Source organism: Equus caballus, chromosome 10, assembly GCF_041296265.1.
Source record: "Equus caballus isolate H_3958 breed thoroughbred chromosome 10, TB-T2T, whole genome shotgun sequence".
In the NCBI taxonomy this organism is placed as follows: Eukaryota; Metazoa; Chordata; class Mammalia; order Perissodactyla; family Equidae; genus Equus; species Equus caballus.
Genome location: NC_091693.1, coordinates 16307670 through 16331581, shown reverse-complemented (window position 1 = coordinate 16331581; position 23912 = coordinate 16307670). Strand labels below are relative to the sequence as shown.

The window sequence follows — 23912 nt, the reverse complement described above, 5'->3', positions numbered from 1 at the left end:
AAACCCTGGGCCGCTGAAGCAGAGCACACGAACTTAACCACTCGGCCATGAGGCCGGCTCCTCATATTATAATTTTTATATCAATCAATAGTTTTTATAATGTTGCAATTATGTCCTTTCAATTGGAGCTTCAGGCCCTTTGGTTCTGGGAAATTTTCTTGCATGTGTCTGTGTTGATTTCTTCCCCTTCATTTTCACTGTGGAGCCACGTAACGTACTACAATTTTCTCTCTTACACAGACAGATTTTTGAGAATTAATAATTACCTTTGTCACTTGCTTAATTTCATATGCACCTGTACTTACTATTTTTCAAGTGTTCCATTGGATATTCCGTGCCCCTAACAGTACGCTCAAATTGTTTCCTCCCTCCTGAATTCCTCTCTCCTCCATGAATTGGGGCTTCCTGCTCTCTAGGCCTCAGCTTAGCTATCCTGGGACGTCCTTGAGTTGGATTCTGTTTCCTGGAGCCCATGACTTTGTCTTTCTTGGTTGCCTCTTCGTTTTGCTGGAGCACGTCCTCCAGTTGATGCCTTAAAAGGGTGAAGAGGAGGTAAATATTTTTGAGTTCTTGTGCAACTCAACATATCTTCCTTCTACCCTCCCGCTTTATTATAGTTTGGCTGGGTATAAAAGTCTAGGTTGGAAATAGAAATATCCCTTATGATGTGAATCTCTTTGCTTCCTGAGTTGGAATGCAAGTTTGGAAAACAGGGGTTACTTGCTTTATTTTTTCCCTCAGATTTGCTTCCATTCTCCCTTTTCTTTTGAACTTGTATTTGAGTTACTTTTTTTTTTTTTTTTTCTGGAAGCTTTTGGGATCTTCTCTCTTTCTCTGGTTCTGAAATTTCAGGATGAGTTGCCTTATTGTAGTCTTTATTCATTAATCATTCTGACCCTAAGTCTGTCCTTTCAGTATGGAGATTCAGGCCCTTTGGTTCTGGAAAATTTTCTTGTTTATGTCTGTGTTGATTTCTTCCCTTTCATTTTCTTGCTCTCTTTTTCTAGAATTTTTATCATTTGGATGTTGGATCTTCTGGGTTGAGCCTTCAATTTTCTTATCTTTTCATGACTATTTTCCATCCCTTTGTCGATTTTCCTTTTCTGGAAAGTCTCCTTGAGTTTATCTTCTAATCCTTCCATTAAAATCTACATTTCAGGGGGCTGGCCCTGTGGCCAAGTAATTAAGTCTGTTCTCTCTGCTTTGGCATCCGAGGGTTTTGCTGGTTCGGATCCTGGGCGCGGACATGGCAACGTTTATCAAGCAATGCTGTGGTGCCGTCCCACGTAGAAGAACTAGAATGACTTACAACTAGGATAGACAACTATGTACTGCAGCTTTGGGGAGAGAAGAAAAAGGAAGATTGGCAACAGATGTTAGCTCAGGGCCAATCTTCCTCACCAAAAAAAGCATACCTAAAAAAAAATTTCAGTTGCATGTGTTTTTATGTTTGTTTTGTAGCTTTCTTCTTTCCTCCTGTATAATGTTTGTTTCTTCTGGGTTTCTTTATTTTGTACATGTTTACACTAGTCTGGTCTCTCTTTCTCATAACAGAGATATGTTAATTTCCTATTATTGCTGTGACAAATGACCTCAAACTTGGTGGCTTAAACACAAACTTGGAGTTGTTAGGGTTGTGTTCCTTTCAAAGCTCTGGGGGACAATTTGTTTCCTCACCTTTTCCAGTTTCTAGAGGCCGCGTGGATTTCCAGCAGCAGTCTGTTCATGACAATTTCGGTATTCTCTAAGAGGATAGAGGTTTTCTCTACCTTGCTCCTTACTTCTTTCCGAGTCCTCACTAGCAGAATTGTTAACATTCGTATTTCTACTAACAGTGTTCAAGGCAATCTAGGCTAATTCCATCATCTTCTCAACACTCTTCCAGCCTCTGCCCATGGCCCAGTTCCAAATCCACTTCCACACTTTTAGGTATTTGTGACAGCAGCACCCCACTTCCAGTACCAAACTCTGTATTCGTTTCCCATTGCTGCTGTAACAGATTATCACAAACTTGGAGGCTCAAACAATACACATGCATTATCTTACAGCCTGGAGAACACGGGTCTCACAGAACTAAAATCAAGGTGTCAGCCGTGCTGAGTTCCTTTCTGGAGACCCCAGGGAAAAAGATTTCTTTCCCTGCCTTTTCCAGCTTCTAGAAGCTGCCTGTATGCGTTGGCTCATGGCCCCTTCCATCTTCAAAGCTGGTACCTGCATCGCTCCCGTCTCTTGCTTCCATTGTCATATCTCCTTCTCTGGCTCTCACTCTCCTGCCTCCCTCTTTCACTTGTAAGGACTCTTGTGAGGACATTGGGCCATCCAGATCATCCAGGGTAATCTCCCCATCTCCAGATCCTTAACTTACTCACCTTTGCAAAGTCCTTTTTGCCACATAAAGTAGCAAAGGAGAACAAGTGCACAAGGAGACAAAGGCCCCTGCCCACAAATTCAAGCACTGTCTGGACCTTTGATGCTATTAAGCAATTATTACTACCTCTTGCGGTCTGCTAATGATATTGTGGTTGGCTTTACAGAGTCCTTACGTTTAGAGATACCTTCTGAAATAGTTCTGGATGAACTAATACAGTGTCTGGGATTTGCCTCAAAATAATCCGCTGATGAGAGGAGCAGTGGTTGGGGTGTAGACAAAGCGAGATCAGCTGTGAGTTGAATGGTGATGAAGCTGAGTCTATATGGGGCTTCATTACGCTATTCTCTCCACTTTTGTGTCCGTTTGAAATTGTCCTTAAGAAACAGTTATAAAGCGCTCCTGCTTTTGTACAGTTGACATTCTAGTGGAAGAGACAGACAATAAACAAAGTAACAAACAAGAAATACGTTGTATCAGATGCTGCTCACTGTGATGGAAAAAACTAAAGCAGGAGAGGTAGATATATTGTGCCCAAATGGGAGACGTACTCGTTTTCTGTGGCTGCTGTACCTGCTGAAATCACGGTGTTGGCGGGGCCGCCCTCCACTCTCCCTGCGGAGGCTGTGAGGGAGAATCCGGTTCCTGCCTGGCCTTTTCCGGCTTCTCAGCTGCATTCCTGACATTCCCTGGCTCTGCTCCCTTCCTCCGTATTCAAAGCCTGCAGCCTAGCATCTTGCTTCAGTGTCACATTGCCTCTGCTTCTGTCCTGCTGTCGAATCTCCGTTTATAAGGACACTCACGATTACATTTAGGGCATATCTGGATATCTCAAGATCCTTAACTTCACCCCACCTGCCAAGTCCCTTTTGCCATATAAGGGAACATTCATAGGTTCCAGAGATCAGGGCCTCGAGGTCTTTGGGGATCATTATTCAGCCTGCCCAGGCAGTATTACATTTAAATAAGGTGGTCAGGGAATGCCTCTCTGAGGAGGGGACCTTTGAGGAAAGCTAGAGGGGCGTAAGGGAGGAAGCCATGTAGAGATCTGGGGGAAGAGCCTTCTAGATGGAGCAGCAAAGGCCAGGAGTCAGTCATTCTTTTTTTTTTTTTTTTTTGGTGAGGAAGATTGGCCCTGAGCTAACATCTGTACCCATCTTCCTCTATTTTGTATGTGGGATGCCTCCATAGAATGGCTTGATGAGCAGTGCATAGGTCTGCCCCTGGGATCCAAACCCACAAACCTTGAGCTGCCAAAGCAGAGTGCATGAACTTAACCACTATGTCACCAGGCTGGCCCCTGGAGTCAGTCATTCTAAGATGGCTCCCAATCATTCCTGCCTCCTGGTGTTCACCCCCTTGAGTAACCCCTCCCTTCACCATGGGCTGATGTAGTGACGGATTCTAAGGAAGAATACAGCAAAAGGGATGGACTGTCCCTTTTAGCATTAGGTTATAAAAGACAATGACTTCGGGGCGAACCCTGTGGCTGAGTGATTAAGTTCATGTACTCGGCTTCCAGGTTCACTGGTTCGGATCCTGGGTGTGGACCTGGCACTGCTCATCAGGCCATGATGAGACGGCATCCCACATGCCAAACTAGAAGGACCTACAATTAGAATATACAACTATGTACTGGGGGGTTTCCGGGAGAAGAAGAAAAAAAAAAAGCAGAGAAGATTGGCAACAGATGCTAGCTCAGATGCCAATCTTAAAAAAAAAAAAAAAAAGACAATAGCTTCTTTCTTGCTCGCTTCTCTCTCCCTGTCTCCTCTGGTTTTCTTACTTCGATAAAGCCAGCTGCCCTCAGAGAGGCCCACACACCAGGGACCTGAGAGTGGCCCCCTGGCCAACAGCCAGCCAGGAAATGCATCCTGCCAGCAGCCACCTGGTGAGCTTAGCAGAGGCCCATTTTCCCTGCTGAGCTGGGACAACTTCAGCTTCATTCAATTCCTGACCTCTGGAACCCGTGAGATGATAAATGCTGTTGTTGTCAACTGTTACATTTGGGGAATAATTTGTTATACAGATTCACCGACTAATGCAGGCCAGGTGCTTGGGTGGAAGGGCCGGGAGGTAAGTGTGGCTGGGAGGAGCGGGTTAGGGAGAGGACAGTGGGAGATGACATCAGCAGGTGGCAGGATGCTGAGCACAGTGCTTGGCACATGTAAGTTCAATACTTAATTTCATTTTATTATCTTCTTGGTTTGAAGATGTCCTCCCTCCCACTTTAATAGAGTAACCAGGGCTGGGGTGGGGGAGCCCAGAGAGGGGACATGACCCAGCCTGGGCGGTCAGGGAGGGCTTCCTGGAGGAGAGGACATCTCTTTGAGACCTGAAGGTGAGCAGCAGGAGTGAGGCAGGCACGGTGGAGGAGACGATGCTGCAGGTATAGAGGCCATCATTGGAGGCAAGTGGAAAGCAGAGGAGTGAGCAGCAAGATGGGGCCAAATGCAGCCAAGTCCTCTGAAACAGAAGGCGTCACCATGACTTGCTCCCAACCATCCGACGTCACGTGTGTTTACCCTTTGCAGTTTGTTCTCCTTGTACGTGGCAGCGCAAGGAGCATCTCTGTGTGTGTAGCTTTTCCCATTCCACGATTCCTCAGTTAAGGCTCAAGGTCAAGTCAGCGACCTCATTAACTGGCTCCACCCGCACCCCCACTGTCACCACCATTCTGAGTTCTAGCGGCTCCCTGAGATCCACTTTTAGAGGCTTTATCTGACTTTGGAAGTATATTCTCATTTGTATGGCTGTCTAGTAAATGTCATTTGTTGATGTGGATATCACATCCCCATTTTAGAGGGGACGAAACTGAGTCTCAGAGAAAAATGGGCCCAAGGCTTTACAGCTAGGTCAGGTCTGCGCCCCAGCCCACTCCCATCGCAGCCCTGCCCACTCTGGGTCCTCCCTGTCTGGAGCTGGGTCTGTCTCCCCTACCGGATTGCGACCCCCTAGAGGGCAGGGCTGAGGCTGTCCCGGTCACTGCTGTGTGCTTTGTGCCACCGAGTACAGGGCGTGCACAGAGCAGGGGCTCAGAGAAGCTGTGATGAGCGAATGAATGATCGAATGAATGAATGAATGAAAGAAAGTGAGGCGATTAGGAAGGAAGTCACAAGCTTGGTGTGGCCCCCAGCCTCCCGCCTCCCGTCTCTCTGGCTGAGCCCTGGGGTCCTATCAGCAGAGCTCTTGTCTCTAATCCCTGCTAAAATCTCTTTCCTTCTCCACCCAAATCCACTCCAGAATCTCTCGGACATACAGACATAGACACACAGAAGCTGGAATAAAATGGGCTTTGGGCAACTCGCCTCACCTCTCTGAACCTGCTTTTCCATCTGAAAACGGGATAATAAAAGCATGTCGTCCACAGGACTGTCACGAGGACTAAGTCACATAGTTCTCTCCATAACCCTAGCCTCAGCCACTGACTGGCTCCTGACTGTTTGCGAGTCTTAGTCCTTCCATTTCATGTGCCACGGGGCACCTTGAGGGGCTTATGGATTCAAAATGCGCATGTGATCATTTCGCTCCCCTGCTTATTCACTCTCTCAACAAACATTTATTAAGCCCCTACTGTGTGCCAGGCACAGTAGCAGGCATTACAGATACAGTAGAGAATAAAATGGACAAAATCCCTGTCTGTGTGGAGTTGACCTTCTAAACAAAATAAGTCAAATATTTAGTATGTCAGATGGTTACACGGGCTCTGAAGAAAAATAAGGCAGAGAAGGGTGATACAGTGTAGTGTGTTTCTGTGTCTGTGTGTGTGTGTGTGTGGGGGGGTGAGTTTCATTTGGTGGCTAGGGAAGGCCTCCCTGAGAAGGTGCCCTTTGAGCAAAGACCTGGAGGATGTGAGTAAGTCAGCCATGTGGACATCAAGGGAAAGAGCATTCCATGCAGAGAGAATAGCAGGTGCAAAGGCCCTGAGGTACAATGTGTCAGGTGTGTTCTGGAAACTGCAAGGAGGATAATGTGGCTGAGATAGAATGAAGTGGGGGAGAGAGGAGATTAGAGAGGAGTAAGGTGGGTTGGTGTGGGAGTGATGAGGGGGTAAGCTAGTTAGAAACCTTCCATGAGCACTCTGCTCTGGCCAAGACTCACACCCCACGGTTGAGAGCAGGCTTCCGTTTATAGCCCTTATGGTTTCTGAAATTTTTCTTCACAGCCCTTGTCATACTTGTCATCACATATTTATTTGTAGGTTTAATATCTGTTCTTCGGGGACGGGAACAGGGGCAGTCTCGGTCACCTCTGTGTTCCCAGGGCCTGGCACGGCGTCAGGCACGCAGTAGATGCCCCATTGCTGTTTGTTAAACAAGCCATAAAAGCTACTGGCATTCACTGAGTGCTTAGTATGGCTAAGCCCAGTTTTAACTGTTTTACGTGGGTTAATTTATTTATTATTAATTTTTTAATAAGATTTTATTTTTCCTTCTCAAAGCCCCCTGGTACATAGTTGTGTATTTTCAGTTGTGGGTCCTTCTACTTGTGGCATGTGGGACACCACCTCAGCATGGCCTGATGACCGGTGCTTGGTCCACGCCCAGGATCCTAATCGGCAAAACCCTGGGCCCCCCAAGCAGAGCACGTGAAGCCAACCACTGGGCTACGGGTCCGGTCCCTATGTGGGTTAATTTAAGAATCATCTACATTGCGGATAACTTAATTGTTCCCACTTTGCAGACGAGAAAATGGAACCCCAGAGAAGCTAAGCAATTCGGTCAAAGTCACACAGACAGTGGAGCCAGGATTTGGACCCAGGCATTTCAGTTCCAGACTCCACACCTTAACCACCAAGCTACACTGTCTTTCCATTACTGCCTGATGAAGACGTCTAGCACAGTGTCTGGCAAACAGTAGGAGCTCAATAAATGGAAGGAGTTATTTACCCCAGAGAAGGCTAGGACACAGCAGGCGTTTTATGAGTGCATGTTTCTCTGGTGCGGCGAAGCCATTCCTAATCGTGCGCCCCCAAGGGGTCCCCAATTTCTCTGTCATTTTCCTTTAGATTCTATTCGCTACTCAGATAAGCTGGGCAGAGACGGGAAGACAGAATCCCAAAGGATGGGATCGATTCTCTCGGTTCTCTTCCTTCCATGTTTTGTTCTTGGTGCTCGGCGATCCTCAGCGACGCCTGCGGCCCCGCCTCTCCTGGGAGCCCGCCCCCGCAGGCCGTCCGCAGGCGTATTATCCCGATTGGCTCCGCCCCACTGGAGTGACGGGCAGGATAAGCCAATGGCGTCCTGAGGAAGGTGGAGCGGCGCCTCGAGGACGCCCAGGGATCCCGCCTCTCACTGAATATTCATGAGGGAGGCGGGCCGATGCCGCTGCACTCAGCGAGCGGCGCCATGAAGTGAGAAGGGACGAGGATGCGGGGCTCGCGAGCGGGCGCGGGGGTCTGGAGGATGGGGGGGCCCGGCTGGGCGAGGGGAGGCTGCAGGGGTGCAGTGGGCATAGCCACGGGGACCCACGTGGATGGGCAGCGGGGAGATGCCTAGGGGACCCGGAGGCTCTTGGGAACTAGGGGTTGCCCGGGGGGACTGGCGGGCCGGTGTCCCCGGACGGCAGGGGAGTTTGGGGGCTGCAGAGGGCCCGGGGGACTGATCCGGCAGCCCCCGCTGGCAGGCTCAACGTGGACGGGCTGCTGGTCTACTTCCCGTACGACTACATCTATCCGGAGCAGTTCTCGTACATGCTGGAGCTCAAGCGCACGCTGGACGCCAAGGTGGGGGTCGCCCCGCTGCCCGCCCGGCCCGGGCTGCGACCCGAGGTTGCAGGCCGGCTGGATTTTAGGAACCTGAGGGCCTTGGGAAGCCGGCCCTCCCACGCCTCTACTCTCACATAGTAACAGGTCCTAACAGCAGCAGCTCACGGTTCTCAAAGGCTGAGCTGCTCAGTGGTTAGGAATATAGAGACTTTGGGATCGGCTGCCTGGGGTGGGACCCTGGACCCACAGCGGCGTGCCCTTGGGTCAATCACTTCATTTCCCTCTTCCCGTTTTCACCTCTGTAAAACGGATATAGTAGTAGTACCTACCTCAGAGGCCCATGTCAGGCTTAGATGAGTTAATTCATTAACTGGGGCAGCCGTTCTCAATTGGGGGGGATTTTGACCCCCAGAGGACACTGGGCCATGTCTGGAGACATTCCTGGTTGTCGTCCTGGTGGGGTAGGGGTGCTACTGGCGCTAAACATCCTACAGTGCACACGACAGCCCCCACAAGCATTATCCGGCCCCCACGTATCAATAGAGCTGAGGCTGAGAAACCCTGATGTAACACGCTTAGAAGGAGAGCCAGGCACAGAGCGAGTGCTGTGGAAATGTTTGTTAAATTGAAAGGAAAGGGGTCACTATATATCAGATACTACGCTAAAAATTTAACCCCCAGTTTCTTGTTAATCTTCATAGTCATCTTATGAAGAAGTGCTTATGAGGTCCATTTAATTTAATTAATTAATTAATTTTTTTTTGCTGAGAAAGATTCACCCTGAGCCAACATCTGTGCCAGTCTTCCTCTGTTTTGTATGTGAGTCGCTGCCACAGCATGGCCACTGATGAGTGGTGTGGTTCTGCGCCTGGGATCCGAACCTGGGCTGCCAAAACAGAGGGCGCCGAACTTAACCACTAGGCCATGGGGCCAGCCCTTATGAGGTCCATTTTAGAGATGAGGATACTGAGGCCAGAGAGGGGAAGGCGCTTGCCTAAGACCACTCAACAAAGAGGTGGGATTCAAACCCACTGCCCCTGGGGCCCAGACTTTTAACGGCTGTGTTGCCCTGCTATTGCAAGATGGTGGCATTCTGGAGGGGAGGTCCCCAGAGTTTGTGTCCCTGAAGTTCTGAGAGCCTGTGTCTTGTCCCTCCCGCCCCCAACACGCAGGGTCATGGAGTCCTGGAGATGCCCTCGGGCACTGGGAAGACGGTGTCCCTGTTGGCCCTGATCATGGCATACCAGCGGGTGAGTGACCCGCCGGGCCGTGGAGGGGGAGGAGGGAAGAGGCCGGCCGGGGGCTGAGGCCATTGTCGTCGGCAGGCGTATCCGCTGGAGGTGACTAAACTCATCTACTGCTCGAGGACTGTGCCTGAGATTGAGAAGGTGAGCGGGGGCCAATCCCAGTGCTCCCCGGGCTGCGCTGGTCCCCCTGGGGTCGCCGTCGCAGCCGTGGGGGCATTTAGGAAGCTGGAGAAGGGCGGGGGCCTGGCTGGGCAGGGGGCCTGTGCTTTCAGTGAGGCTGAGACCCCCTCCCGCCTCGACTGGGGCAGGTCATCGAGGAGCTTCGAAAGTTGCTCAACTTCTACGAGAAGCAGGAGGGTGAGAAGCTGCAGTTTTTGGGGCTAGCTCTGAGCTCCCGGAAGAACCTGTGCATCCATCCTGAGGTGAGCGCCCGGCCCCCTCGCCCTAGGCCTCGGGGCTGAGGAAAGGCTTCCATCCCACCGGGAGTCCCCGACCCCCGGACCAGGCCTCTCGGGAGATACGCAGGGGCCACACACAGTTCTCTCCTCGCTCCTCGTGGCCCAGGCCAGCACGCCTCCTCCGGGGAGCCTTCCACTGGCCCCACCTGGGAGAGGTTAAGAGGGCAGCTCCTGGAGTCCAGCAGGCCTGCTGTCCTGGCTCTGAACCTTCTCAGCCAGGTATTCCTGGATAGGCGATTTCTGCTGTCTGGGCCTCAGTCTTCCTTTCTGTAAAATGGGGATAATGAATTATCTGTTTCATACAGTCGTTGATCAGATTGGGCAAGGGTGGAGGGTGGGCAAAATAGGTGAAGGAGGGGGCCGGCCCGCTTCGGCGGCCCAGGTTTGCCGGTTCGGATCCCGGGTGCGGACATGGCACCGCTTGGCAAGCCATGCTGTGGTAGGCATCCCACATATAAAGTAGAGGAAGATGGGCACGGACGTTAGCTCAGGGTCAGTCTTCCTCAGCAAAAAAGAGGAGGATTGGCAGCACATGTTAGCTCAGGGCCAATCTTCCTCAAAAAAAAAAAAAAGGTGAAGGAGGTCAAAAGGTACAGACTTCCAGTTATAAAATAAATAAGTCCTGGGGCTGTGATGTGCAGCATGGTGACTATAGTTAATAATACGGTATTGTATATTTGAAAGTCGCTAGGAGAAGAGATCTTAAAAGTTCTCATGAGAAAAAAAATTGTAACAGTGTACGGTGACGGATGTTAACTAGATTTATTGTGGTGATCATTTCACAATATATACAAGTATCCAGTCATTATGTTGTACACCTGAAACAAATATAATGTCATGTGTCAATTATATCTCAATAATAAAAAAAGGATTGGGTGAAATAATGCACGTATAGTCCTCAGCATGTATAAAGAGCTAAAAGAATATTAGAAATTATTGTGACATTAATATATGTAATAATATATGGCACATAGAAGATTAGTTACTAATCTACCCAGAAATGGAAATATAATGATGTACACCTGAAATTTACATAATGTTATAAACCAGTGTTACAGCAATAAAAAATAAGTTTAAAAAAAGAATATTAGTTATTATTATGTTATAAAACTATTGCATTCACTGTGTGCCAGACACTGTTCTAAGCATTTTATATGTGGTAACTAACAGATTATATATTATATAATGTTATTTGTGGGCCAGCCCTCGTGGCCTAGTGATTAAGTTCCATGAACCCTGCTTCAGTGGCCTGGGTTTGGTTCCCAGGCATGGACCTCCGCCACTTGTTTATCAGTGGCCATGCTGTGGTGGTGGCTCACATACAAAAAAAAAAGAGGAAGATTGGCGACAGATGTTAGTGCAGGGCAAATCTTCACCAGCAAAAACAAAACAAAACAAAACAGAAAAACCCCACGTTATAAGAATACATGAGAAATAGCACACATGATGGCTGATAATTAAAGAGACGTAGCACCAGCTTTGCTGACTAATGAAGCGGGAACGGGAGAGGGCAGGGTCAGCAGCCTCAGAGCCTACTCTTGGGTGAAGGAGAAGGTTTGGCTTTGAGCAAAGGCAGCCTGGGCTGTGGTACTGAGGGGGCAGCGTGGGGTGCGGGCAAGGCGGGCTCTCAGACTGCGATCAGAGCCTTCTCTGTGTCTTAGAGCTTGCTAAGCTTCCAGCTGTTGTAGCATTTTAAAAGATAAAGCAGGGGCCGGCCTGGTGGCACAGCAGTTAAGTGCCCACATTCCGCTTCGGCGGCCCGGGGTTTGCTGGTTCAGATCCCGGGTGTGGACATGGCACCACTTGTCAAGCCATGCTGTGGTGGGTGTCCCACATATAAAGTAGAGGAAGATGGGCATGGATGTTAGCTCGGGGCTAATCTTCCTCAGCAAAAAGAGGAGGATTGGTGGCGGATGTTAGCTCAGGGCTAATCTTCCTCAAAAAAGAAAGAAAAAAGATTTACTCTTTTAGCAACTTTCAAATATGCAATGCAGTGTTATTAACTGTAATCACCATATTGCACATTATGTCCCTGGGACTTATTTGTTTTATAACTGGAAGTTTGTACCTTTTGATGGCTTTGCCCATTTTGCCCACCCCCAATGGCACCCACCAGTCTGTTCTCTGTATCTATGAGCTTGTTTTTGTTTTGTTTCGTTTTAGATTCCACATGTACGTGAGATCACATGGCATTTGTCTTTCTCTGTCTGACTTATTTCACTTAGCGTAATGCCCCAAGGTCCATCTGTGTTGTTGCAAATGGCAAGATTTCATTCTTTTTTGTGGCTGAATATTATCCCATTGCACATAGGGCTTAATGTTTTAAAAATAATAATTTAAAGAGTCTAACAGTGTTACCACTTTTGTATCTTGCAGCAAGTTCCCAAGTGTCTTAACTGATTAATAATGAAACAGGTTGAGGGGCCGGCCCAGTGGTGTAGTGGTTAAGTTCAGTGCACTCCATGTCAGCAGCCCAGGTCCACAGGTTCAGATCCTGGACACGGAACTGCGCCACTTGTCAGCCATGCTGTGGCAGTGACCCACGTACAAGGTAGAGGAAGACTGGCCCAGATGTTAACTCAGAGCTGATCTTCCTCAAGCAAAAAAGGAGGAAGAGTGACAACAGATGGTTAGCTCAGAGCAAATCTTCCTTAGCAAAAAAGAAAGAAAGAAACAGGTTGAGGTTTGAGTTTTCCAAAAATCCCTGAGTCTCACCCCAATGGGCTGGTTCAGCCTCCCATCCCACCTGGCTGTGAGGCCTAGAGCCCCAAGTTCAGGGAGTGGCTGGGCTCCTCAGCCTATCTTGGTGCCCAGATGCCCTCTGTACACCTAGGTGACGCCCCTGCGCTTTGGGAAGGACGTTGACGGGAAATGCCACAGCCTCACGGCCTCCTACGTGCGGGCGCAGCACCAGCAGGACGCCAGCCTGCCCCACTGCCGCTTCTATGAGGTGCTTGCGGGGGCAGGGCCGAGGGGGTGACAGGGAGCCGCTTGAACGGCCAGCCTCGCTGACCCCCAGGCCCCCTTTTGCCCCACCCAGGAATTCGACACCCATGGGCGCCAGGTGCCCCTGCCCTCCGGCATCTACAACCTGGATGACCTGAAGGCCGTGGGGAGGCGCCAGGGCTGGTGCCCGTACTTCCTTGCCCGCTACTCGGTGAGGCGGCGGCGGGGGGCAGGGGGTGGGTGAGGGTTCCAGGCCGCCTGCCCACCCGTCTGTCTGTCTGCCTGCCTCTCTCCGTGTTGGTCTGTGCCTCTGTCTGTCAGTCTGTCTGGATCCGTGTGCTTCCATTTGTGCCTTGCCCGTGTCTCCTTCCTTGCCTTGCCTCTGTGGCCCTGGGAGGGCTGACGGGGGCTGGCAGGGCGCGGGGTGGGCACGTGCAGGCGGGCTGGGGTGACCCTGCCCTCCTCGGCCCCCAGATCCTGCACGCCAACGTGGTGGTCTACAGTTACCACTACCTCCTGGACCCCAAGATCGCCGACCTGGTGTCTAAGGAGCTGGCCCGCAAGGCGGTCGTGGTCTTCGACGAGGCCCACAACATCGGTGAGGGGGCGCAGTGGGGCGGCGAGGCCAGCCCCTCGGGCTGCCGGGGGCTGCGTGCTGAGCCGCCCGCTCCCCGTCTTCCCTAGACAACGTCTGCATCGACTCCATGAGCGTCACCATCACCCGGCGCACCCTGGACCGCTGCCAGGGCAACCTGGAGACCCTGCAGAAGACGGTGCTCAGGTGGGCAGGCCTGGGTGCCCCCCGCTCCCCATGCCCCCCCCACCTGCCCCCTGACCCCGGACACCAGCCCCTTGCAGGTGCGCCCCAGGCGTCCCCGCCCTTCCCACACCCTTGTCCCCGCAGGATCAAGGAGACGGACGAGCAGCGTCTGCGGGACGAGTACCGGCGCCTGGTGGAGGGGCTGCGCGAGGCCAGCGCCGCGCGGGAGACCGACGCCCACCTGGCCAACCCCGTGCTGCCGGACGAGGTGCTGCAGGGTGAGCGCTGCCCCGCCGCCACCCCCGCCCCGCGCCGCGCCGCGCCCCTCCCCGCGGCGGTGGCCTGACCCCGTGTCCCCCTCCACCTGCATCCCGCAGAGGCGGTGCCCGGCTCCATCCGCACGGCCGAGCACTTCCTGGGCTTCCTGCGGCGCCTCCTGGAGTACGTCAAGTGGCGGCTGCGCGTGCAGCACGTGGTGCAGGAGAGCCCGCCCGCCTTCCTCAGCGGCCTGGCCCAGCGCGTGTGCATCCAGCGCAAGCCCCTCAGGTGCGCCCCCACGGCCGGCTCGGCCCCGCGGGGGAGCCTTGTCCTCCGAGTGTCAGGAGTGAGCGAGGAGGCAGGGGAGCGTGTGTGATGCAGGGGCTGGGACCGCGGGCAAGGTCGGAGCTGGTCCTGGGCCCTGCATTGGGCAGGGGCCTGGCAGGCAGCAAACGGTGCAGCCAGAGCGTTTGCTGGAGGGGGTTTGCTGCCGGACCGTTGACAGAGGGGGCAGGCGGGGCGGAGGAGCTGACAGCGCTGGGAGGCCCCTGGGCTCCTGCAAGAGCTCAGAGACATTTCTACCCCAGGTCACAGGCAGGGCAGGGAGCGGCCCTGGAGACGGGCTCCTGACAAGGCCCAGCAGGGTGGGAGCTGGGGGAAAATGCTGAGGACCCCCTGGGTCCCTGTCTCCTTCCACCAGTGCCGCGCATTGTTCCCCCAGCCTGAGGACAGGAGCATCCCCATGATGCAGACTTGGGGGGGGGTCAGTCTCCTGGCACAGAGCAGGCAGAGAATGGACCTGGGGCGTCCTGTACTTTCCCATTGCTGTGTTGGATAAATCATTGGTCTTCTCTGACCCTCAGTTTTCTCCTCTGAAAAGCTAATGGGGGTCACCTCCTTTACTGCCAGGTTTCTGTGGTGGTTCAGTGAGAAAGCATGACACAGGTCACTGGCCCTGTCTTGAGCTCTGACAGGGAGCTAAGCATTCTGTGTTCCGTCCCTCGTGGAATCCCATTGCAGTGTCTCTGTGCTGCGGATGAGGACACGGGTGCCTGGAGAGGAGGGTCACATAGCACTCACTGCTTGGGGTGGCTGTGCCAAGCCAGGGCTGTAGGCTCCAAAGCCCCTGGCTGTCCTGGCCCTGAAAGGCTTGGGACAGCCCTCCGTGCGGCTTCGTCTGTGTCCCCTGCCTGGGAGACTTGTGAGGGCAAAGATACGACCTTTGTTCCCCGAGGCCTGCTCTGTGCTGGGGACACGGTGGTGACCGAGACAGCTCTGGCCCTGCCTTCCTGGGCTCACCGTCCAAGGGGAGACCTGTCCCAGACGGGGATGACCCAGGATGGGCAGAGCTGGGGTGGGTGAGCCCAGAGGGCTGAGGGAACACAGGGGGTGCCTGACCCAGCCTGGTGACCAGGTGGGCTTCCTGGAGGAGGGGATGCAGTGGGAACGAGAGAGAGATGGTCCTACCCCACCAACATCGTGAGAATCGGGGGAAGAGACATTAAAGAATTATGAGACCGCGATCAGGGCAGGCTTCCTGGAGGAGGGGGCTTGTGAAGGGAAACAAAGGGATGAGGAGCCAGCCAGAAGGCCCCACCATGCATCCTTTCTTCCTGTGCTTTATTCATCTCGCACACATTCCTTGAGCATCTGTCCGTTGTCCAGCCCTGTGCTGGGGATGCTGGGGACCCAGCAGGGACTAAGACAGCCTGGTTCTACCCTCCCCGGCTCACAGGCCAGCAGGGGAGACACACCCACCCCCAGACAGGGGCAATGCAGAGTGGGCAGCGCTGGGATGGGGAGCCCTGAGGCTGGGGACACATGGGGGGTCACCCCATCCAGCCGGAGGGTCTAGTCGAGAAGACAGACTGGAAGCAGCGACACTCAAGACACGGCTTTCAAACTGGGCCGTCTGCCCGGCTCCAGAGCCAGGTGCTCCTGCTCTGTGACCGTCCCCTAGGGATGAGCGTCTCCAGCCCGCTGGCAGTGGTGGCGGCTGGGTGGCCTTGCGTGTGCGTGAGGCTCCACGACGGGTGTGAGATTGTGAGCATCTGGGACTGACCCCGTCTGTGTCACTGGGCGTGGCCGTGTGTGACAGGTTCTGGGCGTGAGTGTATGACGTGTGGCCGTGCAGGATTCACATCGTGACTGGGATTCTGGGTGTGGATGTGGGTCCCTTGTTTTGACCGAGAACCTGCGTAGGAGATAGTGAGACCGCGTGTGACACACAACCACGTGACTCGGGTGTATGATTATTGCTCTCTCTGTGCCCTGGTGCAGCACGGCTCTGTGCGATGGGCACTTTACAATGTGGGGACACAAGTGACCGAAACAACCCCTGCGCCTGCCTTTCTGGAGCGCCCATCCCCTGGGGAGACCCCGGGCTCTGACGGTCGAGGAGGGGGCTGCTGGTCCTGCTCCTGCCAGCCGCCCCCGCCCCCAACCCCGTCTGGCCTCCACTCCAGGTTCTGTGCCGAACGCCTCCGCTCCCTCCTGCACACCTTGGAGATCGCCGACCTTGCCGACTTCTCCCCGCTCACGCTCCTCGCTAACTTCGCCACCCTTGTCAGCACCTACGCCAAGGGTAAGCCCCAACTCCCTGCCTCTGCCAGGCCCCTGGTGGCCCGGGTCAGGGTCGCCGCGGCATCCGGAGGGTTGGCTGTGGGACTTGGACATGCAGGACGTTGCAGGGCTGGCTCAGGGGTTGGGGCTTTATGTTGAGGGCAGTGGGGAGCCACATAGGGTTCTTGAGCGAGGGAGCCTCGCACTCAGTTGTATTCTCAAAGCTCCCTCTGGCTGCAGCGTGGAAAACGCGGGGGGTGGGCGATGGTCTGAGATGAGGCCAGAGAAGTTCTGTGGGGTCAGCTCCACCGAAGAGGGTGGGGAGGAGTTGTTTCTTCTGCCCCTGACGGCACTGGGGAGCCATGGCAGGTTCTGAGCAAGGGAGGAGCAGGGTCAGGTTTGTGCTTTAGAGTCTTCTGGCAGGGACTGGGGGCAGGACGGGGAGAGGGGAGGGGTCGGAGAGAGATGTGCGCAGGATAGAGGCCGGGCCTCAGTGCCAGGCCGTGAGGAGCACGGGGAGAGGGCTGAGGGTGGCGCTCAGACTTCCAGCTTTGTGGGAGCTTGCGTCCCTCCCCTCCCTGAGCTCTGAGCCGCCCAAGGCTCAGGCTCATCCCCGGGGATTACTCCTCTATCCAGAAACCAGGCCAGGCCCGGCCTCAGCAGGACGACGGGCGGCCGTCCCCGCCCCCCGAGGGCCCATCAGCAGCAAGTCCCGCTGAAAAGTTTCTTCTGTGTCCATCCCTCCGTCCCACCCTGTCTTCCCTCTCTGGCTTTCTCCCCTCCTCCCCGCTCCGCCATCTGCCAGCACCTCAGTCTTGTGCCTGGAGCATCCTTCCCGTCTTCCTCAGCCCCCAGCTGCCCCCCCATCCTTCAGTTCTCGGCTCAGTAGAGATGTCCCCTCCTCCAGGAAGCCCTCTCTGACGCCCAGTCTGGGTCAGGCCCCCTCCTGGGGGCTCCCTGTCTCAGCCCTGCCCACTCGGAGTGGTCACTCTCTGGGGACAGATCTGTGTCTCCATCACCGGACAGTGAGCCCTGAGAGGGCAGGACCAGAGCTGTCTCAGTCACCCCTGTGTCCCCAGTGCAGGGCTGGGCACAGAGGACTTGTGATTTTTTTTTAATATGTGAAATTGAATCTGTACATTCATTCATTCCTCTCTTTGTTCAGCAAATGGGCCAGCCTAGCACTGGGGAAGCCCAGGAACGAGAGAGACCTCAGTCCTGACCTCCTGGAACTTATATTCTAGAGGGGAAGACAGGGGGCAAAGACATAAATAGGGGCCAGCCCGGTGGCGCAGTGGTTAAGTTCGCATGCTCCACTTTGGCGGCCTGGGTTTCACTGGTTTGGATCCTGGGTGTGGACCTATATACTACTCAAGCCATGCTTTGGCAGGCGTCCCACATATAAAGTAGAGGAAGCTGGGCACCGATGTTAGCTCAGGGCTAGTCTTCCTCAAAAAAGGCACAAACAAATGAGAGAGGTAATTCCAGAAAGTGGTGGTTTTCATGAGAAACAACTATGTTGCCGTGTTGGAGCATGCCTGCAGTGGCCAGGGAAGGCCTTTCTGAGGAGCCGACCGCTGAGCCGACTCCCAAATGACCAAGTGAAGCTAACCGCCTGGGGAAGCTTTCCAGGCAGCGGGCCCAGCAAGTGCAAAGGCCCTGGGGTGGAGGGAGCCTGGTGGTTTGTGAAGGTTGGGCGGGAGGCCCATGAGCAAGGAGGAAATGGGCTCAGCTGGCAGAGCTCCACACACTATTCTGGACCCTGGGAAGGGTGTGGAGAGCCGTGGGGGGCTTCTGAGCAGGAGAGGGATGTGACCTGACTCAGGAGCTCGCAGGGTCCCTCTGCTGTGTAGGAACCAGGGCCGGGAGCCCGTTGAGGCGGCCGCCGTGGTCCAGGTGGAGGCAGTGGCGGCTGGACTGGGGAGGGGCTGGGGGAAGCGGTCAGGGTGCAGCTGGAGGTTGGTGGCAGAGCTGACCGGCCTCCTGCTGGCTTCGACGGGAAGACAGGGGAGAAGGCTGGAGGCTCCGGCCTGGGCGGGCCCTGCAGTGCGGTGCGGGGGGCCTGAGCAGGGCCCTTTGGCGCTCTCTGCTTAGGGTGCTCCACGACCATCTGCATGGGTGGCGGCCCTGGGGAGAAGCGGGCGGGTGAGGTGTATTTTGGCCTCTGATGCCTCGGTTCGAGGCTTGGGCGGCTGGCGGCTGGTCCCCGTCACTCGCGGGGGTGGGGCTGGGTCTGATGGGCGCCCAGGAATGTCACTGGCCCCCTGTAGGTTTTACCATTATCATCGAGCCCTTTGACGACCGGACCCCCACCATCGCCAACCCCATCCTGCACTTCAGGTGAGCGCCGACCCCAGAGGGGTGGGACAGCCATGGCCTAGCCCCCCGCCCGGCCCCACCGCCCCGTCTGCCTCCCGCAGCTGCATGGACGCCTCGCTGGCCATCAAACCCGTGTTCGAGCGCTTCCAGTCTGTCATCATCACGTCCGGGGTGAGGACCCTTCTCCCCCCGCCCCAGGGCTCCTGGTTCCTGCCAGTCCCGCTAAGACCCCTCCTGCCGTCCCTGCTACAGACGCTGTCCCCGCTGGACATCTATCCCAAGATCCTGGACTTCCACCCCGTCACCATGGCGACCTTCACCATGACGCTGGCCCGGGTCTGCCTCTGCCCCATGGTGCGTGGGGGGCCTCCCCTCCTCATCCGCCCCCTCCTCTGCTGCTTCCCCAGCCTCAGTTTCCTCCTGTGGCATGGGGATGCCTCCTCCCCGTTTCCGGGGCGGTGGAGCGATTTAGTGAGACGATGAGTGTCAATGCTGTGTGGCCCGGGGCCTGGCCCTGGTCACCTGGCTTTGCCCGGTTCATTGTCCCGCCGTGACCTTGGTCAGCGACCCCCCCGACTCTGCCTCAGTCTCCCTGTCTGTATGACAGGCGACAGACACAGGCCCCCATCCCTCCTCTGACGTCCTGGGGCCAGACGGCTTGTAGAGTTGCGAATCTTCTCGACTTCGGAAGCGAGGCTGTGCTGTGTGGGTGCGGCTCTCCCGCCGGCCCGTAGCCTCGCTCCAGGGAGAATCAGACTGTAGTTCAGCAGGAAAACGTCTGGAAGAGTCAGACGAGAGAGCGGAGTCAGGGCTCAGTAGACTCAGGGCAGGGCAGGCTTCGCTGCTCCAGGAGTTGGGGCCAAGCTTAAAAAGCTGGAGTTCCCGGCGCGCTTTGGCTTTTGGAATTGCCCTTCAGGAGCTGTGGAGGGCAATGAGCGCGGCATCCCCGTCTTGGGAGGTGGCCGGTGGGAACGCACCTGTGGCTGTTGAGGTTGTGGCGAGGAGCCCTCTCGTGAAGCCGCTGGCCTGGAGGCTGGGCTGGCCGGGGGGTACTTGCTGGTCAGAACATGGACAGGCTTGGTGTCAGTTCCATCTTTGCCATTTATTTGCTGTGTGACCTGGGGCAGGCAACTCACCTTCTCTGAGCCTTTGGTCTTTCATCTGCACAGTGCAGGTAACAGGGTAGCTGAGGGTTCGGTCAATCACACTATCTCTAGAAAGCTCTAGAAACCGGCCCTCACTCATCGGAGCGCTTGCTGCTGCCTCACTTATTATGGCCTCTCTTGCCCTCTCCAGATCATCGGCCGTGGCAACGACCAGGTGGCCATCAGCTCCAAATTTGAGACCCGGGAAGATATTGGTATGCTGCCCATGGGTGGTTTGTCTGGGTTCCAAGAGGGGAGGTGTATGAGAATGGCTCAGTCATGCTGCGGTGACAAGGATCCCCAGATCCCAGTGGCTCAACGCAGGGGCTCCTTCCTGCCCAGGGTACCCAGCCCTGGGGGTGGGCGGGGCTGCCCACGTCTCTTCCCTGGGACCCTCTGCTGGCGGAGATGTGACACGAGGGGTCACAGTGAATTGTACACTGGCTCTTAAAGGTACTCACATGGGGTGACGCACAGCCACTGCTGTGCCTGTTTCGTCGGCCATGGCCAGTCACACGGCCACAGCTAACCTCAGGGGCGGAGAAGTGGGACGTGTGTGGACAGCCCTGCAGGCAGCCTCAGCGGGGCGTCCGGGAACCCCAAGTCCTCATGATGTTAGCCAGGAAAGCGCCCATAGGGAGTGGGGAGGAGGACCGGACCGGGAGAGAGCCCACTCTCTGACCCCCACAGCGGTGATCCGCAACTACGGGAACCTTCTGCTGGAGATGTCCGCCGTGGTGCCCGACGGCATCGTGGCCTTCTTCACCAGCTACCAGTACATGGAGAGCACCGTGGCCTCCTGGTACGAGCAGGTACGTCCAGCCACCCTGGCCACCTGCTCTCCAGGAGGACCCCTCTCTCCTCAGCTCTTGACTCTGTTCCTCTGTGTGTTTGTTTTACTCCTTTTATGGTTTTTTTTTTTTTTCCTGTGCTGAGGGAGATTGGCCCTGAGTTAACATCTATGCCAGTCTTCCTCTGTTTTGTATGTGGGATGCCACCACAGCATGGCTGTCGCGAGCAGTGTAGGTCCACACCCAGGAACCAAACCCAGGCACCAAAGCAGAGCATGCCGAACTTAACCCCTAGGCCACAGGGCCCGCCGCAACTTCTCTTGTGTTTTAAACAGTGACGTGTATCAGGTGGCAGGACCGTGTGCAGAACACAAAGGGACACTTTCAAGAGTGCTCGCCCCCTGTCCCCTGCTCCCACATCCAATTTAAGAACTAAGATGTGAGCAGCTCCGTGGGCCGCTCCTTCAAAGGCGTACCCCTCAGGAGAGGCCACCACACCCCAGCATCTGGGTTCCTTATTCCCCTACTGCTTTTTTTTGGGGGGGTCACCCCCGTGACTGTCCGCCCAACGTGTGTGGCTTGATGTGGAAACTCGGGGTGGCAGCGTGACTTCTGGGTGCCGTGCTGTTAGAGGAAGGTTCTGGAGAATAAAGGCTGGACAGAGCCTCGGGGCAGTGAGTCTGCAGAGCCCGTGCTGGGGAGTGTGTGGGCGAGGTCCTGGGGCGTCCTGGAAATGGGGTCACCGCAGGCGGGTGCTGGGCGTGGCAGGATGTGGGGGCGGGGGGCCGCCATATCCTTTCTGCTTCTGAGCGCACCATGGCCCGGCTCTCGGAAGGTGCAGCCAGGGCTTCTTTGGGGTGAGATGGTGAACTTGGCTGATCTGAGCACCGGGGGGTGGGGGGCACCTCTTCCACGCACGGCCACGTCCTTGGTCTCGTCCTCGGACGGGCTCTTTCCACACTGTGGGAAAGGTGGCTGAAGCCGCCTGAGCCTCACGTCCCAAGGGCCCTTGTGTCCCATTTAAGAAACCTTTGCCTACCCCAAGGTCACAAAGATAGCCTCCTGTGTTTCCTTCTAGAAGCTTTGTAGTTACAGCTTTCACATCCGTGAGGTACCTCAGATTCATCTTTGTGGATGGCGTCAGCTCAGGGTCAAGGCTCATTTTCCCCCACGTGGAGAGGCAGCTGCTCTCCCCACTGAGAGGCACGGTGACCGTCTGTGTGGGGTGTGCTTCTGGACCCTCTGCTCCGTCCACGTGTCTGTCCCCATCAGCACCTCACCCTCTGTTACAGTGTCGGGTCAGCCTCTGATTGGCGCTGCCTGGCCTGCATCAGTCTCTCCACCAATCACCGGCGGGGGGAGTGTCCTGATGGGCCATCTTGGGCCCCGTCTCCCCTCCTTGTGCAAAAGATGGGGCACAGGGATTGGTTCCCTGCCTGGGTCACAGGGTCTCCCAAAAAAAGTGGGGCTGGCCCATCCACCTCCCTCCATCCCTTCTTCCCCGAGTCTCTGCTGGGCACGCCGAGGCCTGGAGACAGAAGTGTCTGTCGCATGGGAACCCATGGCAGGGTTGAGCTCAGCCAGGACGCCGTGCCCTTAATCCATCTCCCACCAGCCCGCGCCCTGACCTGCCTGTGTCTGTCCCTAGGGCATCCTTGAAAACATCCAGAGGAACAAGCTGCTCTTTATCGAGACCCAAGATGGGGCTGAGACCAGTGTCGCCCTGGAGAAGTACCAGGAGGTGGGTGTGTGGGGGGATATGGGGGTGCTGAGAGACGGGCGGCCGAGGGGCCAAAGGAGGCAGCTTGGGGGGGCCGCGTCTCATTCTTGGTCTCCCCTCCCCAGGCCTGCGAGAACGGCCGTGGGGCCATCCTGCTCTCGGTGGCCCGTGGCAAAGTGTCCGAGGGAATCGACTTTGGTGAGTGGCCTAGGCCCCCTGTCCCCAGGCACCTGCATGGAGCCCTTGGCGTGCCTGCTCCCCCAGGGGGCCACCCACCCACAGGCTGGGCATGCCCAGGGGCCCCCTTCCCTTGTCCCTGGGCCCTCGGAGCACACCCACTCTCTTCCCACTGAAACCGCACGACCTGCCAGGCCCCACCGGTGACCTCTCTCCTGCCCCCCGCCCCCAGTGCACCACTACGGGCGAGCCGTCCTCATGTTCGGGGTCCCCTACGTCTATACCCAGAGCCGCATTCTCAAGGTGAGCAGCACTGGGGCCGGGGGTCGCCAGGGACACATGTGGTGTGGGGCAGGGGCAGGCAGGAAGGGACGGCTCCCCCCTCTCCTGTCCCCCTCCACCTCCCCCACTGCAGGCGCGGCTGGAGTACCTGCGGGACCAGTTCCAGATCCGCGAGAATGACTTTCTCACCTTTGACGCCATGCGCCACGCAGCCCAGTGTGTGGGGCGGGCCATCAGGGGCAAGACGGACTACGGCCTCATGATCTTCGCCGACAAGGTGCGGGGTCCGGGGCCTCCGCCCAGGCTGTCCCTCGGTCATCTTCCCGATGAGGAACCTGGCTCCCCCAGCGGGGTCCTGACGCCCGCCCTCTTGCCCTCCTGCTCACAGCGGTTTGCCCGGGCGGACAAGCGGGGGAAGCTGCCCCGCTGGATCCAGGAGCACCTCACGGACGCCAACCTCAACCTGACCGTTGACGAGGGCGTCCAGGTCGCCAAGTACTTCCTGAGGCAGATGGCACAGCCGTTCCACCGGGTGAGCCAGGGCGCCGCCCTACCTCCCATCACCCTCCCCGGCTGAGCTCCTCCTCCAGGAGGGCCCTCGGCTTTGTCCCCGCGCCCCAGCCCGGCCTCACAAAGAGAGGTTTGTGTGCGCCCACGTGCCAGGCCTGGGAACGGGGGAGTGGAGGCCGTGGGGAGCGCGAGGAGGCAGGGCACCAGGGCCTCGGAAAGCCACCCGCTCCAGCCTGGACACCTGGACACTGCCCTCTGGCTGCCACCTCCCTCCACCTGACTTCTGCTTACGGGAGGGTATGCTCTGCATTGCGCCAGGTTCCAAATTCCAACAGCCTGTCCCAGAACCCCCTTGTTGGCCCCCTCCTGTCACTACTGGCCTCAAGTCCTGGTCCCCTGTGTCCTATCAGGGGCGTGTGGGGAAGTGCAGCCGCCGTCCCTGTCCCCCGCCATCTGATACCTCCCTCCCCCGCCAGGAGGATCAGCTGGGCCTGTCCCTGCTCAGCCTGGAGCAGCTGGAGTCGGAGGAGACGCTGCGCAGGATAGAGCAGATCGCCCAGCAGCTGTAGCGGGAGGGGGCAGGGCCATAAAAGGTGTTGGTGGTGACAACTGCGTCTTACTGGCCCTGGGTCCCAGCTCGGGGGAGCTACTGGGAGGACCTT

The 23912-nt window shown here is 55.9% G+C and overlaps 1 protein-coding gene across 2 annotated transcripts; it reads left to right on the top strand.

Annotated features, from left to right (window-relative positions):
- The first annotated feature begins 7641 nt into the window (after window positions 1-7641).
- ERCC2 (ERCC excision repair 2, TFIIH core complex helicase subunit) lies at window positions 7642-23859 on the top strand. 2 transcript variants are annotated; one of them, XM_023649901.2, is made up of 23 exons: window positions 7642-7721; window positions 7994-8093; window positions 9248-9325; window positions 9401-9463; window positions 9631-9744; window positions 12614-12730; window positions 12821-12937; window positions 13201-13324; window positions 13411-13507; window positions 13631-13764; window positions 13864-14032; window positions 16210-16328; window positions 18577-18646; window positions 18727-18796; window positions 18878-18979; window positions 19922-19985; window positions 20461-20582; window positions 22210-22302; window positions 22407-22479; window positions 22691-22761; window positions 22874-23017; window positions 23129-23272; window positions 23727-23859. In XM_023649901.2, the coding sequence occupies exons 1-23, from the start codon at window positions 7690-7692 to the stop codon at window positions 23817-23819; spliced, it is 2310 nt and encodes a 769-aa protein (XP_023505669.1). In that variant the 5' UTR covers window positions 7642-7689; the 3' UTR covers window positions 23820-23859. The 2 variants fall into 2 exon arrangements, 1 of the variants encoding a protein (XP_023505669.1); XR_011422440.1 differs by lacking the exon at window positions 18577-18646 and having other exon boundaries at window positions 18647-18796.
- Window positions 23860-23912: the final 53 nt, after the last annotated feature.